The sequence below is a fragment of the Bison bison genome, unplaced genomic scaffold (genome assembly GCF_000754665.1).
Source record: "Bison bison bison isolate TAMUID 2011002044 unplaced genomic scaffold, Bison_UMD1.0 scf7180017864297, whole genome shotgun sequence".
NCBI lineage: Eukaryota > Metazoa > Chordata > Mammalia > Artiodactyla > Bovidae > Bison > Bison bison.
Window position 1 is genome coordinate 7,178,090 of NW_011494869.1, and position 14,104 is coordinate 7,192,193.

General features: G+C 53.5%; 2 protein-coding genes across 2 annotated transcripts in view; one reads left to right on the forward strand and one right to left on the reverse strand.

Moving 5' to 3' along the window:
- Positions 1–2,014, reverse strand: part of TMEM208 (transmembrane protein 208) — a 2,318-nt gene extending 304 nt beyond the window's left edge. Inside the window, exons 1-6 of the mRNA XM_010851048.1 lie at positions 1,910–2,014; positions 1,379–1,474; positions 823–882; positions 605–741; positions 225–309; positions 1–124 (exon numbers count right to left, since the gene is read on the reverse strand). Of these exons, the coding sequence (XP_010849350.1) occupies positions 1–124; positions 225–309; positions 605–741; positions 823–882; positions 1,379–1,474; positions 1,910–1,915 (508 nt within the window). The 5' untranslated portion in view covers positions 1,916–2,014. The remainder of the gene's footprint in view (positions 125–224; positions 310–604; positions 742–822; positions 883–1,378; positions 1,475–1,909) is intronic.
- A 99-nt stretch (positions 2,015–2,113) lies between these two features.
- The window catches only part of LRRC29 (leucine rich repeat containing 29), a 13,726-nt gene continuing 1,735 nt past the window's right edge, over positions 2,114–14,104 (forward strand). The window contains exons 1-3 of the mRNA XM_010851120.1: positions 2,114–2,160; positions 5,529–5,630; positions 12,390–13,382. Of these exons, the coding sequence (XP_010849422.1) occupies positions 2,137–2,160; positions 5,529–5,630; positions 12,390–13,382 (1,119 nt within the window). The 5' untranslated portion in view covers positions 2,114–2,136. The remainder of the gene's footprint in view (positions 2,161–5,528; positions 5,631–12,389; positions 13,383–14,104) is intronic.

A 14,104-nucleotide genomic window follows, 5' to 3' on the forward strand; every position in this document is an offset into this window, starting at 1 on the left:
TCTGCCGCCGCTCCTGTCGGCGCTGCCGTTTCTCATTGTGCTCTGGCGCTGGGGCGCCACTGTCCGCTGTGAACCAGGGGCCCAGGACATTGACCCACAGGAGGTAAAGAGCTCTGCCTGGAGCCTAGAAGAAAAAAAGGTAACTTGAAGCCAGGTGCAGGAAATCAAAGAAGAGAAGGCTTAGATGCTCCAGCTCCTCCTCGGGAGCCCCGCAACCCACGTACCAGGAGCCAGAAGGACCAGATGTAGAGGGAGAAACAGCTGAGCACCTGCACAATAGCTGTCAGTAGGATCACATCTTTAAGGTGCCTGTGGAGAGAAGGGAAGCTGCAAGGGCCAAAAGTAGTAGCTGGGGAATTCCCTGCTGGTCCAGTGGTTAGGATTCCATGCTTTCACTGCTGAAGGCCTGGGTTCAATCCCTGGTTGGGGAACTAAGATCCCACAAACTGTGCAGCACAGCCAAAAATGTTTACATAAAATAAGAGATGGGCCCTAGTTCAACTCCCTTCCACCCTCTTCAAGTTGCTGTGGGTCTTGGGCTATCTGGGCCCCAGCACCCCAGCCCTGGCGCTGCTCACCTGGGCTGACAGCGGGGGACACTCACTCTGCCATGCCCTGCTCCATGTTGAGATCCATTCCACCATCCACCAGGGCCCCATCCTCAGAGAAGGCTGCCCTTGCCATCGAGCTCATAGAGTGGTAGCTGGCCCCGTATACTGCCAGACTAAAGAGCAGGGCCATCTGTGGAACAAGAATGGGGGTGTTAAAAGGGCAGCCACTGACCCTATGGGCTTCCCATTTCCCAGGATGGGGGACACTTACCCAGGCCCAAAATGAGGCAGATGAGTAGAAGACGACCAAGGTCACAAGACAGTAAATGGCCTGTAAGCAGACATGGGTCAGGCTAGTATCAAAAGCTTACTTAACCATGGACCTTCCTTGACTCTGACTCTAGACCAGGTGATGAAAGGAGACAAATCGTTACTTACAGGGTTGGGGGGAAGAGATCTGCTCCCAGAATATCCAGACACCCCTGACACAGGAAGGAAGCCCCTGTGCATTTAGGATGGGAAAGGCTCAAGTCCATTTGAGACTTACACCTTCTTTTTGCTTTTGTTTTTCGTTTTGACTATTCAGCACTTTCTCTGCACCAGGATTCTTTCTCATTTACTTGGCTGCGCTCGGTCTTAATTTTAGCATATGGGATCTAGGGAGTCTTAGCCACTGGACCACCAGGGAAGTCCCTCTCTCTTATTTTTAATTGGAGCTTTCTTCTGGAGCTTTGGCTGTCACACACCCCCACCACTCTACCCCACCAAACAGAGCTGAGGACTATGGAACCTTGGGTGGGCACAGAAGCAAGGAGGGAGGCACTTACATTAGCCCCCAGTATGATTCGCAGGTAGAACTTCAGGGTCTCTTTGTTCTCCTCAAATATCTGCTTCTTCCCTCTCGTGCCCACTTTTCCTTTGGGCTGCAGAGAGATAACGAGATACTATCAAAATCCTCAGCAGTCAGGATCTTCCTTAGCCGCCCCACCATTCCGGTTAGCTGAATGGGCTTGACTGGAGTCCCTCTTCGGCCTCTGCTGGAGTAAACCCGATCTGGGCTGACGCTATCCTGCCTCAAGCCCCTCAGATCTCTAGCTAGTCCTGATACTGTTCGATACCGACGCCCATCGCCCTCAGGCCCCTCGATCTCTGCAGCCCTGGTACTGTCTGCTACAGACTCCCAGCACTCTCTGGCACCAGCTGTGGTATGGTCCTGGATGGCCACTGGATGGCGCCCCACTCCAGTGGGGGGCGGCCACTGGATTGACCCATTTCCCTTGAAGCCCTTCCTCTGATTTCAGTCTCCCGGCCCCGGGAGCGTTTTGCCACGGGGACCACGCCCTACTCGCCCTCCTTACCGCCATAGTGAGACGCAAATACCCAACCAAGGAAAGAAGGGAGAGCGACCGAAACCGCACTCAATTGGTACCACATCGGCAGCACAGGCACTTCCGGTGCAGATCCAATACGTCACACCTGGGACGGAAGTTGGAGGTCCACTTCCTTCCCAAGCTACGCCTTCCAGAGCCGGCGGGACTACACTTCCCAGAAAGCCTTGCGCGGGGGCGGAGGCGGCAGGGATGCGATGGCGGAGTCGCTGCCGCTGGAGGTGAGAGGAGGCCGCCCTCAGGCCTAGCTCGGGACAGGCCCCGCCCTCGGGGTCCCAGACTGTGGGGAGGGGCTGTCAGACAGCTCTCCCGGCCCCGCCCGTCTGGCGGAAAAGACCCGGCCGGGAGATCCCTGGACCTGCAGGCTATGGGTAACGGCCCCGCCTTTGGGCCACTCTGTCTCCTTACCTTGGGGGACCATCCTCTCCTCCCCCATCGGCCCCAGGAGATAGCTGCTGTCACCTCAGCGAGGACAGGGCCTCTGCCTACCCCTGACCTCTTGAGATGGCCGTCCCTCCCTCTCAGTTCTGGAAGATGTCCGCTGCATCCCATCAGCCCCGAAGGGTAACCGATCTTACCCCCATTGGTCCCTTGGAATGGTCGCTCCATTCCCTTCCCTTCGAGAGATCGCTGCCCCTTCCCCTGGCGGTGGAAGACAGACTGCCCCTTCCCATCAACTTCGGGCATGGTCTCTGAGTTCCCTCACTGAGGACAGGCCTGCTCCCCACTTCCTCAGCCCCTAGTGATGGCCATCCCTGCCTCCTTCACCTTCATCCTTCATGGGATGTTTGCTCCTTCTACTTAAATTGGAGCAAGATCACTCTGCCGTTATTGTCGCGAGACAGATAAGTTTTGTCCCAGTGGCCTCTTGGGATGGCCTCTCCATCCTGTTTGCCCAGAAAGTTGGCAGCCCCCTCCCACTGCCCAAGAAAGACAGGGCACCCTTTCCCCATCGGCCCTTGGAATGATGTTCCACACCCAGTGAGTCCCCTGCGATGGCATCCTTTCCCCCTTCTGCCCCAGAGGATATCTGTCCCATCACCGTGGATCACAAAGATGACCAGTCATATCTCTAGTAGCCCCTTGGAATGGAGTTCCTGGGATGGCCACTCCACGCTTAGCACTGCCTCTTCTGTTTCCTCTAGAAAGGCTTTCCCCCTTCTCAGCTCAAAGAATCATGCTGCCTCCCCTCAGTGAGGACAGATTTGTTGCCCTCCTTTTGCTCTGTGGGTTGGCTGCTGAACCCCAGAAGACAGGATGACCACTATCTTACCTCAGCTCAGACAAGTTTTCCTGCCTGCTCTTGGGGATCAGAGCGTGGTCAGTCCCAGTCCCCATCAAAGTTCTCTTCCCCAGGCCTAGCCTCTCTGGCCCAGAGGCTGTTCTCACCAGTCATTCTCCTCTCGGTAATGATCTGTTTTATCTTCCCACCCCTTCCTTGAGCAAACCTTTGGTGAAAAGAGAGGTAAAAGACAGTCCATCCTTATTTAATTCAATCCAGTAAGTACTGACTGAGTACCTTCATGTACTAGCAATCAGGGAAGGGAAGAAGAGACCAAGTGGGCTGGTGAGGGTCAAGTTTAAGGGCATTCCAGGAAAAAGGTCCACATAGGCAAAAGAAAATAAGAAAATCAACATGCTGTGTTTGTAGGACATTGAGAAGACTGGCCTGTGGAAGCTCTGGGATCAGGGGTCCAGTCAGGCATGGAGGCCTGGCAGTGCTGACCCAGGAGAAGAAATTTTGTCTTGAGGGTATTGGCTAACCCCAAAGGTTTTCATCAGGAGTGCACTGAGACTGAAAGCTGTTTCTTAGGAAAATTAACCTTGTTGCAGTCTGTGGAATGATTAGCAAGGATGAACCTGGAGGCAAGGAGATCAGGTGGGAGACTGTGGAAGGAACCCTGGTCTGGGGTGATGAAGATCACTAAGGTGGAAAGGTTTCAAAGGTAGAATTATTAATAACAGCAATCCAGGAACCATTTATGGACCATCTACTAGGTGTGAAGCATATTATATCTATTAAATATATATATATATAATTTAATCCCTGTCATAAGACTGTGAGGGCAGCTGGTAAAGAATCCTCCTGCAATGCAGGAGACCTCAGTTCGATTCCTACATTGGCAAGTTCCCCTGGAGAAAGGAAAGGCTACCCACTCTAGTATTCTTGGGCTTCCCTGGTGGCTCAGACGGTAAAGAATTCATCTGCAATGTGGGAGACCTGGGTTTGATCCCTGGGTTGGGAAGATGCCCTGGAGAAGGGCATGGCAGCCTACTCCAGTATTCTTGCCTGGAGAATCCCCATGGACAGAGGAGCCTGGCGGGCTACAGTCCACGGGGTTGCAGAGTTGGACATGACTAAGCACAGCACATAAGACTGTGATCTAGATTTTTTTAATAACCCCATTTTACAGGTGTGGGTTGAGGTTCAGAGACATCACATACCTTGCCTGAGGTCACACAGCTAGGAACTAGTGGAGCTGGGATTTGAATGAGTCTAAGTAAAGCCTATGCTTTACACCTGTATCTAGAGCAAGGGACAGAAGAGCATGAGGAGTATAAAGTTTTATCAGGATCTTCAGACAAGATGCTCTGTTGCCACTGAAGCTCAGGGGCTGGAAAGTTGGGAGGAGGGGCTGCTTTGGACTGAGGTGAAGGTGATGGTAAAACATTTGGATGAAGAATCCTGTGGACAGTTGGCAATACTAGACTAGCACATGAATGATAAAACAATATGGAATACTGAATTGTTGGTTTTTCTTATAGAGGTAATTGTTAAAGCAATGCAAGTGAATTTATTATCCTAGAAAGTGAACAAATTTAAAGACTCAGGTCTGAGCCCTGGGAGCCACAGAAGAATCTAGAAACAGGGCAATTGGAGTGGTGAGTGGAGCCCTAGAAAACACAGTCATAGAAGTCAAGGAGGGAAGATTCCAGAAGAAAAGAATAGTTAATATCAGATTATTCTTGGTCTCACAGGCAGCTCCCTTCCCCAGTCCCTAAGCAGGCCTCCACCCCCAGCCTCATAGAGCATAGGTGGAGTGAGGGCCTTAGCCTGCCAGGATGGGTCTTGCTGAGAATTGTAACAGCTGGCTGAGAAGCCAAGTTGGCAGTGAAGAAGATGGAAGAGTGCAGTCCCAGTGTGACTTCCTGAAGATCAGCACTTGCCTTGTTGTGTGCAAGACACTTTACCATGATATTTAACCGTCACAGTAACCCACTTAAATCTCACTACAACTGTCTTTTTATAGATAAGAAAAATAAGGCTCAGAGGGGTCAGTTGAGAGAATAAGGATCTAAACTAGGTTCATCTAGTCCCAGTGCCCAGGCCCTTTTTATCAAATTGAGCAGGAAGTTTGATTTTTATCAGAACAAACCTGCATCCAGATGGTGCTCAGGAAAGGTTTGTTCCCAGTAAAGATACCTGGAGACTGGAGAGGAGAAGTGAAGACTCTCTGAAGCTTAGGATCCAAGATGAGCTAGAAGCCAGCACTCTAGTCCCCTCTGACCTACCGTGCTGCCAGAAAGAGAAGATTTCAGAGGGCCCCACCAGCACTAACAGCCCCGATGCCCTGTCTTTTTCCCTCAGATGGTCACATATATTCTGAGCTTCCTGCCTCTGTCAGATCAGAAAGAGGCCTCCCTCGTGAGCCGGGCTTGGTACTGTGCAGCCCAGATTGCCCTTCGGGAGGTAAGGTGCTTACCCTCACCCAGCCCATTCCCAGTGGTCTCACTTCAGCTTGCTCGTGGCCCTGCTCATACATCATCCATCCATTCATTCCTGCATATTTATTCATACATACTTGGCTCTGGGTCCGGTACTGGGACTCTACAGATGAACCAAACATAGTCCCCTCTCCTGAGAAACTCATAGTCCAGTGAAGGAAAAAGACAAATACGTGAGTGATCATGATGTTGTGTGCTCAGGGCATTGGCAGGAAGGGGGCCATGGGAACATGAAGGACACGGAAGGAGACTGGCAGCATCAGGGAAGGCTTCCTGAAGGAACAGGATGAGAAGCGTGAAGGTTGGTCTTCAGGACTCATAACTGCACAGGCGAAGGCACCAAGGTGTGAAATAGTTCTGGAAACGACCACCCAGGTTCGCTATGACTGGAACTTGGGTGTGTGGGAGAGAAGTGGTGGGAGATGAGGCTAGAAAGGGGTCAGACAGATGTGGCAGGTGGTATTGCTAGGGTTTTCTCCTGGTTACCATCGTGGGTAACCAGGTAACCCATGGAACTTTAGGAACATTAAAGGAACATCAGGCAGGGGAGTGATATGCATTGATTTATGTCTTAGATCTCCACAGTGCCGAGTGGACTGAGAGGTGAGTCGTAGGGAGACAACCTGCTAGGAGATGAGTGCAGGCATTTGTGTTAGTTTGGAAGGCAAGCAATGAGTGCCCTTTGTTTCAGTTTTGACTGTCACTGAGGTTGAACAATTTTCTCATTAGCAGACCATTTATATTTCCCTCTTTTGTGTATTTCTGTTCCTTGTCTAATTATTGGGGTCTTAGTATTTTTCTTATCGATTTGTATGAACTTTTTATACATTAAAGAAGTTAATCTTTTACATACTTACTGAAATATATTCCTCATATATTTGCCTTTTTAAATTTGATTTGTAGATATGTGTTATTTATGAGATATACAGGGATTAAATTTCTGGGTTGTTGACTCTGAACATCATTTTCTTTATTTCTGCCATTGCTTTAGAGATACTTTGCCTCTACAAAGATCTGATAAATATACACTCATATTTTGCTTTTATTTTAAATTTGGATTTACTTCTTAGATCAGTTTTAGGTTCACAGCAAAACTGTTTTATGGCTTGAATTTATATATATATATATTTGGTGTAATTTATTTTGACTTATGCTGTAAGGTAAGGAGCTAAACTGATTAGTTTTCAAGTAGCCCAAGTACCATTTATGTATAATGGATTGGAAGCCTCCTCTGTCAAATTTTAAATGAGTGTTTAAGTACGGTCTGTTGTTGAGTTCTCTCTCCTGTGTCATTGAGCCTAGTTTCTAAACAAATTTGATTTGAACTTGTTGAAAATTTGAAGTATAAAACATATAAATGATGAGATCCAGTTGGTAGTTGGACTTCTGAGAGAGGAATTCAAGGGAAAGATCCGGGTAATAAATATAGGTGAAGGTGTCATTCTGAACAGGCGGAGGTTTAAGCCTTGGATCTCAGTCACTTTCCCTGGGGAGAACAAGAGGAGCCAGAAGAGCAGGCCACAGAGACTGCCCAGGAAGGATACCAGTCCAGAGGCAAGCAGAGGAGGAGGGGCCTGTAGAGAGGCCTCCCTCATCTGGATGGTGATGCTACCTCTGTGCCCAGCACTGTGCTAGGCCCCAGGGCTGGGGCAGACACAGCACTCAGAGTTAATAGTGAGAGAGAGACAGCACTGCACTCAAAATCTTAAGAAAGGTGCACAGACGCATACCAAAGATGCAGAGAAGATTCACAGAAGACTTCATGGAGAAGGGGATGCTTGTGTTAAATCTTAAGAGAGGATACATATTTTGTTAAGGAATAGGTGAGAGGTCAGACCACCCCCCCCAACCCCCAGAAAAAAACAGGTGAACCCAGGTATGGAAGTATGAGACAGTGGTCTGAAATTAGCATTCCAGAGCCAGAGTGCAGAGCAGGCATGGGAAAGCTGGGGCCGAAGAAGTAGGCAGGGGGCTGACATAAAAGGGCTTGAATGCCAGCCAAGAAGCTCAGCTTCCATTCTGTGCAGTGGTGAACCATCAAAGGGCCTGAAAAGCGTGGTCAGCTGCCTTTTGTCAGGATCACTTACCAAGAGTAGACTGGAGCCAGAGAGACTGAAGGTCAAGAGGAAATAGGAGATGGGCTGGAAAGGACCTTGGGCATTGTGGATATGAGGGAGCAGTCTAGGATGATTCCCAGATTTCTGACTTAGGTGATTTGGTAGAAGGCGCTGAGAGTTTGGGAGAAGCGGGGATAAGGCAGTAAATTCAGATTGGGCCATACTGCATCCTTGTATCTGGAGAGAGGTCCATAAGGCCATGGCTCCCAGTATCTGGTGCTCAGGAAAAGGTGTGGGAAAGAGTAGGTGGAATGGGATGAAGTCTGCTGGGGTGCACGTGGAGGGAAACTGTGTGTGTGTGTGTGTGTGGTGGAATGGAACAATTCATGGAGAACCCACTGGTCCATGGGTTGGGTCTTTCTGCTCTTTGATGACCCCAAATGGGGAGCAGGCTAGAAGGTAGGAGAGACAAGAGGCCAGAGTCTCAGAACCCCCAGTAGGAGAGAACACCAGGGAGACAGGCCATCCCAAGTAGGCACCATGGTGCAGCAGAGAGGAAGGACACTTGTGGGAGGTCTGCAGAGGAGCCCTCAGGTGTTGGTGACCTTGATGGAGAGGGGCTGTTTCTGGGAATGAAGGATTCTGTGGGGACAGTGGTGGAGGGATCAGTGGGCAAAGCTGTGGTCAAGAGGTGGCCGCCGTGGGTGTGGGCACCCATGTGCTTCCAAAAAGCATGATGGTAAAGGGGAGGGGCGAGGGGGGTTGCAGGGTCAAGGGAAGCCTTTGTTAAGACTCTGGGGTGTTTGTGGACTCTGAGGAAGGAGAAGTGGAAAGGCAGAGATTTCGGGGTTCACAGAGGAGAGGGTGGGGACAGGCTCAGTAGGCTGGGAGAAGGGGGTCTCCTTGAACCCAAGAGCAAAATAGGGAAGGAGGTTCTGATGAGTCCTGCCAAGGATGGGCTGGTGGATGTGAACAGGGCAGGAGGGCCTTCCCACCTAAGGGCTTTGGTTTCTATTTGAAACATCTCTGAGAAGGCTGGAGTGAGGGCAGGGAGCTGCAGTAGCATCAGGGGCTTGGAAAGAAGTCTAGGGGAGTGAGAAGAGAGGGGGGCTGTGAGGAGAGGGGTGCCAGTGCAGACAGGAAGGGAGGCTGTGGATTCCTCGGACAGCACATACCCAGAGGCAGCCATGGTCTCATCATCCCTGGCTGGCAGAGGGCACAGAGAGCAGGTGCACCCACATGATGGGCAGGGCCACGGGGGCCCTCACGAGAGGCCATCAGTCAGGGAGGCTTCTTGGAGTCTAGCAAAGAAGCAGGGTGCAGAAGAAGCCAAGTGGGCAGTCAGGCCCTAGGGATGAAGGTGAGACTGGAACAGGAGTGAGGGAAGGAAGAAGAGGAGGAGGCCGGGGTCAGAGTTTGGGATCCAGAGTCTACCATTTTAGCACTGGAGCTTCTCCAGTGAACCCTGAGCTCCAGATAGAGCACTGACAAAGACCCATTCGGTGACTCTGCAAAGCTCAGCCCCCTACTCCACCGCCAGGACTGGGAGCCATGGGAAGCCAGGCCACAGATACCTGGGCATCTAGGGCCGACACCACCGAACAATCTCTGGAGCCCTATTGGCAGGAACCATCTCCCAGGGTGCAGCGGGCTGAGGAGGTGGTACCCCAGCTAGTAGATGCTGTGGAAGATTCTGGCTCACCAAGGCCAAGCTGTGTGGCTCCAGGCCAGGCTAGGATGCTTGACTTGGTAACTTCTTAATCTCCTTCACCTGCCCCCACTTAATTCCACTTTTTCTCAAATAAGCAGACAGACAAAAGCAACACCTGACATACACCTGGGCTCCGTCCATGCCTGGGACTGGGGTGGAGGTGCTGCCACCGGGCTGGTCACTGTGAAGATCTCAGGATGGCTCCTGCCCCTTGCTGCCTTTTCCTGCCTGAGGTGTCTATAAAAGCCTCTAGATATGAGCCCCAAAGTCTTATTCCTCTCTGGAGACCAAAGCCCCTAGGCGCCAGGACATAGGCTTCCTCAAGGTCCTTCTGGAAAACAGGCGTGCTAACTTTGGATTCCTGTGCTGGCAGACAGGAGGGTCATGTCTCTCTCAGATGGTTTTCCAAGTCTGCACACAGGCCTGCTGTCTCAGCTCAGGACTTCAGTAGTTACAACAGAGTCCTGGCCTCTCACAGTCAAGGGACATGTATTGCTTTTAGCAGGTTTAGGGCATTTTCCAAATGAGTCCGCATTTACTCTTAAGATGCCAGCATTAAGAAGGGAGGAGACCGGGGGGCTAGTTGACCCCTCTGTGCTGAGGCAACTGAAGCTGGAGCAGGTACCCGTGTTGTACTCCCCTGGGGCTTTAGAAGCATCTTCCCAGGCCCTGGGGAGGGGCACTTTCCTACACTGGGGCAAAGACCAGACCCAGAAGGCTGCCGCTTGGCCCCCACAGAGAGTAAATATCCCCAACAGACTGCTCCTGGACTTCTGTATGAGTCCCAGGTAGACCACCTGGGTGATGGCTTAGAGGCTGTCTTCTCCCCCCCCAAGAAAAACTGTGGGGAGCAGGGAGGTGGCCTCAAAACTCACCCAGCCCCATAGTTGGAAGTCCTGTAGGCCAGGCCCTGCCCCTTCACTAGGTAGCTCTTGGGGCCACCTGCCAGCCCTGCACTTGGACCTGGGCTGTTCGTTTACCTTGTGTATAAGAAGGCAGTGGGAGAGGGAAGAACACTGCTGGCAGCCAAGGCTCAGGCAGATAGGGAAAGAAGGAAGACTGAAGGCAGCTGGAGCTGGGGGCTGCGGGGTGCCATGTGACTGGTGGGGGCAGGTGCTGCCTGGCAACCAGCACTGCTCTACACTCCCCCAACCAGAGTTCATTCTACTCATCATGAGACTGGCTCATCTAGCACTGCAGGGCTTTGAAACGGCTGGAGGCACGCTTTACCATTCCTTTCTAAAACCTTTTCTCCTTGATTTTTTCAGTACGCTCCCCAGCTTCACACACTGGTATCTTCGCTAGCTCTCCTTCAATCTGAGAGAGGGACCCAGGTCTCTGGCGTCCCCACTCCCCACTCCCCACTGTCTCCTGGTGTCCACGGCGGGGATCTATGGGCAGAGCTCCTCTCACCTGAATTGACCATGGGGTCTGAACTGGGCACCTGGTTTGACTCCCAGACTCCCATGAAATTGGTGGGAGCTGGTCTCCGTCTAACCACAGGCTCGTTCCCGGGACGACAGCCCTCGGGGGCTGCTTCTCTCTGGGGCAGAAGCCAGGCGGGGTCTCCACACCTGGAATGAGTTCCACCTGTCTTCCTGGAAGAATCCTGTTGATAAGCATCTTGCAGGGAGCGCATATTACGCATCATTTTGACCTTTCTGGTTCCCTTTTGATGATTTTCTGTGGGGGACAAGCAGGGAATGTCAGCTTGTTCTTCCTGTTACTCACTGGACAGGTTTCCTGGGGAGCCTGCTTGTGAAAACAAGAATCTATGAGTATCACTTGCCTGCAGCCTGGGCGTTGGTGGGGGTAGAGAAATGGGGCTAGGGTTTCAGAAGCCAAGCCCTCTTCTCCCTCCCCCACAGACCAGTTCCACACATTCCTGTACTTTCTGTCCTTTGGCTCCCTCTGGCACAAGATCAGGGAAGCTTCTCTGAAAACAACTACTGGCGGGTCCTCACACTCCTAAACAAGCCAACCCTTCCCCACAACTAGCCCTGAGCTTGCCTCCCCGCCCCACCGGACTCCAGCTCTGTGCTCCCCAAGCTCCCCGGTTCCTCTCCAGTAGAGCCAACTTCCTCCCTGCCTCTGAAATTCGTTCTCTGAGCTCCTGTCCACAGAAATAGTACACTTCTCCCTCCTCAACTGCAGGAATCAGACAGACCCTCCAGAGATAAGACCAGGGATCACAAGCGCATCTCCAATCTCCAGCCTAAAGGGCCTTCACGTGTGCGTATACGCACGCATCCACGCATGCGCACACCACACTTACATGCGTAGGCACATTTTTCACTTACACACAAAAGCCAGGTTTGCAAACATTCTTGTGGCCGAGACACTGAGGCCACCAGGGTACCTTGGCCTCACTGCCTGCCCCAGATCTCTGGCATCTGGGCCACAGGGCGTTGTGGTGAGCGACACCTGCCGTTGCTTCTTCCCGCCTTCAGCTGCTCTGAGGGCTATTTATATGCTCTTGAGAAAGTGGGGGAGGCTGATTGCTTAGCTAAGACTAAGCTGAGGCCCTGGATTTGGAGTCCATGGGTCCCAAGGCCACCTTCTGGAAGTCCCCAAAGTTGGAGTCCAGAATGCTTTGTCCTCCTGCTCCCAGGGGCCTTCGCTGGCTCTCTTCCAGGGCACCCCCCAGCCCTCCTGTACCCAGCATGCCAAGTCCCCACTCTGGCCCAGCCTCTCCATAGGCGCTCAGCCCCGGCCATCACTAACCTTCTGTCCTCCCCTCATAGTCCTCCCCCTTGAGCCCCAGTATGACCCGTCCTCCCTGCTCCCACGTCCCATCAGCACCCCCTCAGGCACGTGACACCACAGTGGGTCCCCATTGTAGAAGGGCCCTTCCCTGATCTTCCCTCAAACTCTGGCCAGCAAATTGCCACCAGACTCAATGGCTGGCACACTGTGAGGCCAGAGGGCTAACCCCAGGCCCGCTGCTGCCTTGTAGGCCAGCGTGCAGTACAACATCCCCGTGTCGTCTGCCTCCCTTCCGGCCATCAAGAGCCTGGGTCTCAGGGGCATCACCTGCATCAGCCTGACCAACCTGGATGGCTCGCCGGCTTCACTCCAGGTGCTGCGGTCTGTTACCCACCACCTGGGCCCGCACCTGCAGAGCTTGTGCCTTGGTGGGGGCAGCCCCACAGAGGCCTCCTTCGTGGCCCTAATCCTGGGCTGCCCGGCTCTGCGTATCCTAGACCTCAGTGGCTGCAACAGCCTCTTCACGTCAGGCATGCTGCTGGCTCAGCCTGAGACGGCGCAGCAGGTCCAGCAGGCGCTGAGCGGCCTCCGTGAGCTCAGCCTGGCTAGCCTTCGGGACCTGGCCGACCTCAGCTTCAACCGGCTCAGCAGTTGTGCCCCCTGCCTGGAGCGCCTCTCCTTGGCCTACTGCCACCTCACCTTCCAGCTAGGCCCAGCCTGGGGCACCATCGGCCCCCAGGACTCCTCCCCCTCCCAACTCTCCTTCCGCAACCTGCTGCGATTCCTGAAGGAGCGGGCTGGTAGGCTGCACGCCCTGGACCTGAGCGGCACTGGTTTGCCGCCCGAGGCCCTGCGGGCACTGGGCCAGGTGGCCGGGCTGCAGCTGCAGGAACTGAGCCTGCATAGCTGCCGGGACCTCTCCACAGAGGCCGTGGCCGCCCTTTGCCACCAGCAACCAGGCCTTACCTCCCTGGACCTCAGCGGCTGCTCAGAACTGGCTGATGGAGCAGTCCTGGCCGTGAGCCGGGGCCTGCGGCACCTGCGGCGCCTGAGCCTGAGGAAGCTGCAGCGGCTGACAGATGCGGGATGCTCAGCCCTAGGGGGCCTGTGTGAGCTGCAGAGCCTGGACTTGGCCGAATGCTGCCTGGTGAGAGGGCGGGAACTGGCCCAGTCCCTGGGCTCGGTGTGCGCAGCTCCACCCCCACTGGCCTCCCTCAGCCTGGCCTACTGCTCCTCACTCAAGGTGAGCGTTCCACCCCTTCCTTCCATCCTCACCAGGGCCAGGGATTGGGGGAACTGGGAGCCTGGCACCAGGGAGGTGCCCTGTGTTTGTGTCCAAGTGAACTGGAAGAGGAAAGGTGCCTAGGCAGACAGTGCTGCTGCCCACACTCCTCCCTGCAGCCCCTGTGGTGGGTCCCTGCAGAGGGAGGTCCCAGAGACCAGAGGGGCCCACCCACGAGGTGACCCACACCTCACAAGTCCAGTGCTTGGTGATCACTGCAGTCTCGGGAGGGGACTGAGGGCGGGTGTTCCCGGGGCAGGGGTGACAGAACCAAGCCCTGGGGGATGGGGCACCGAGGTTACACAGCAGTAGTTGCTCAGGAGGGGCCCTGGGGAGGCCATGTGACAAGGGAGGAAGAGGGTCATTTCTTGGTTCATGCTGGTTACTTCAATAGGGCTCAGCCCTGTCCCTCTGGGTGGTGTCCCTGTCTTAGCAGTGTCGCCCTCTCCCTCTTTAGCAGATTATTCCTTCAATCTATGGCTGTGCCCAGAGCATTCCCCACCTGAAAAGTGTCTCAACATTTTCCCCCAAATGCCTCTCTTTTACCCTACTCCATCCTCACTGTGTCGATCGTGTGTCTCTTAGCCATTCTTTCTGGAGGCCCATGTTCCCATGTCTGCATCTCTACAAAGCAGCTTCCTCTGTCCTGCCCTTAGTTCTTGCCCCCCCCCCCCCCCCCCCCC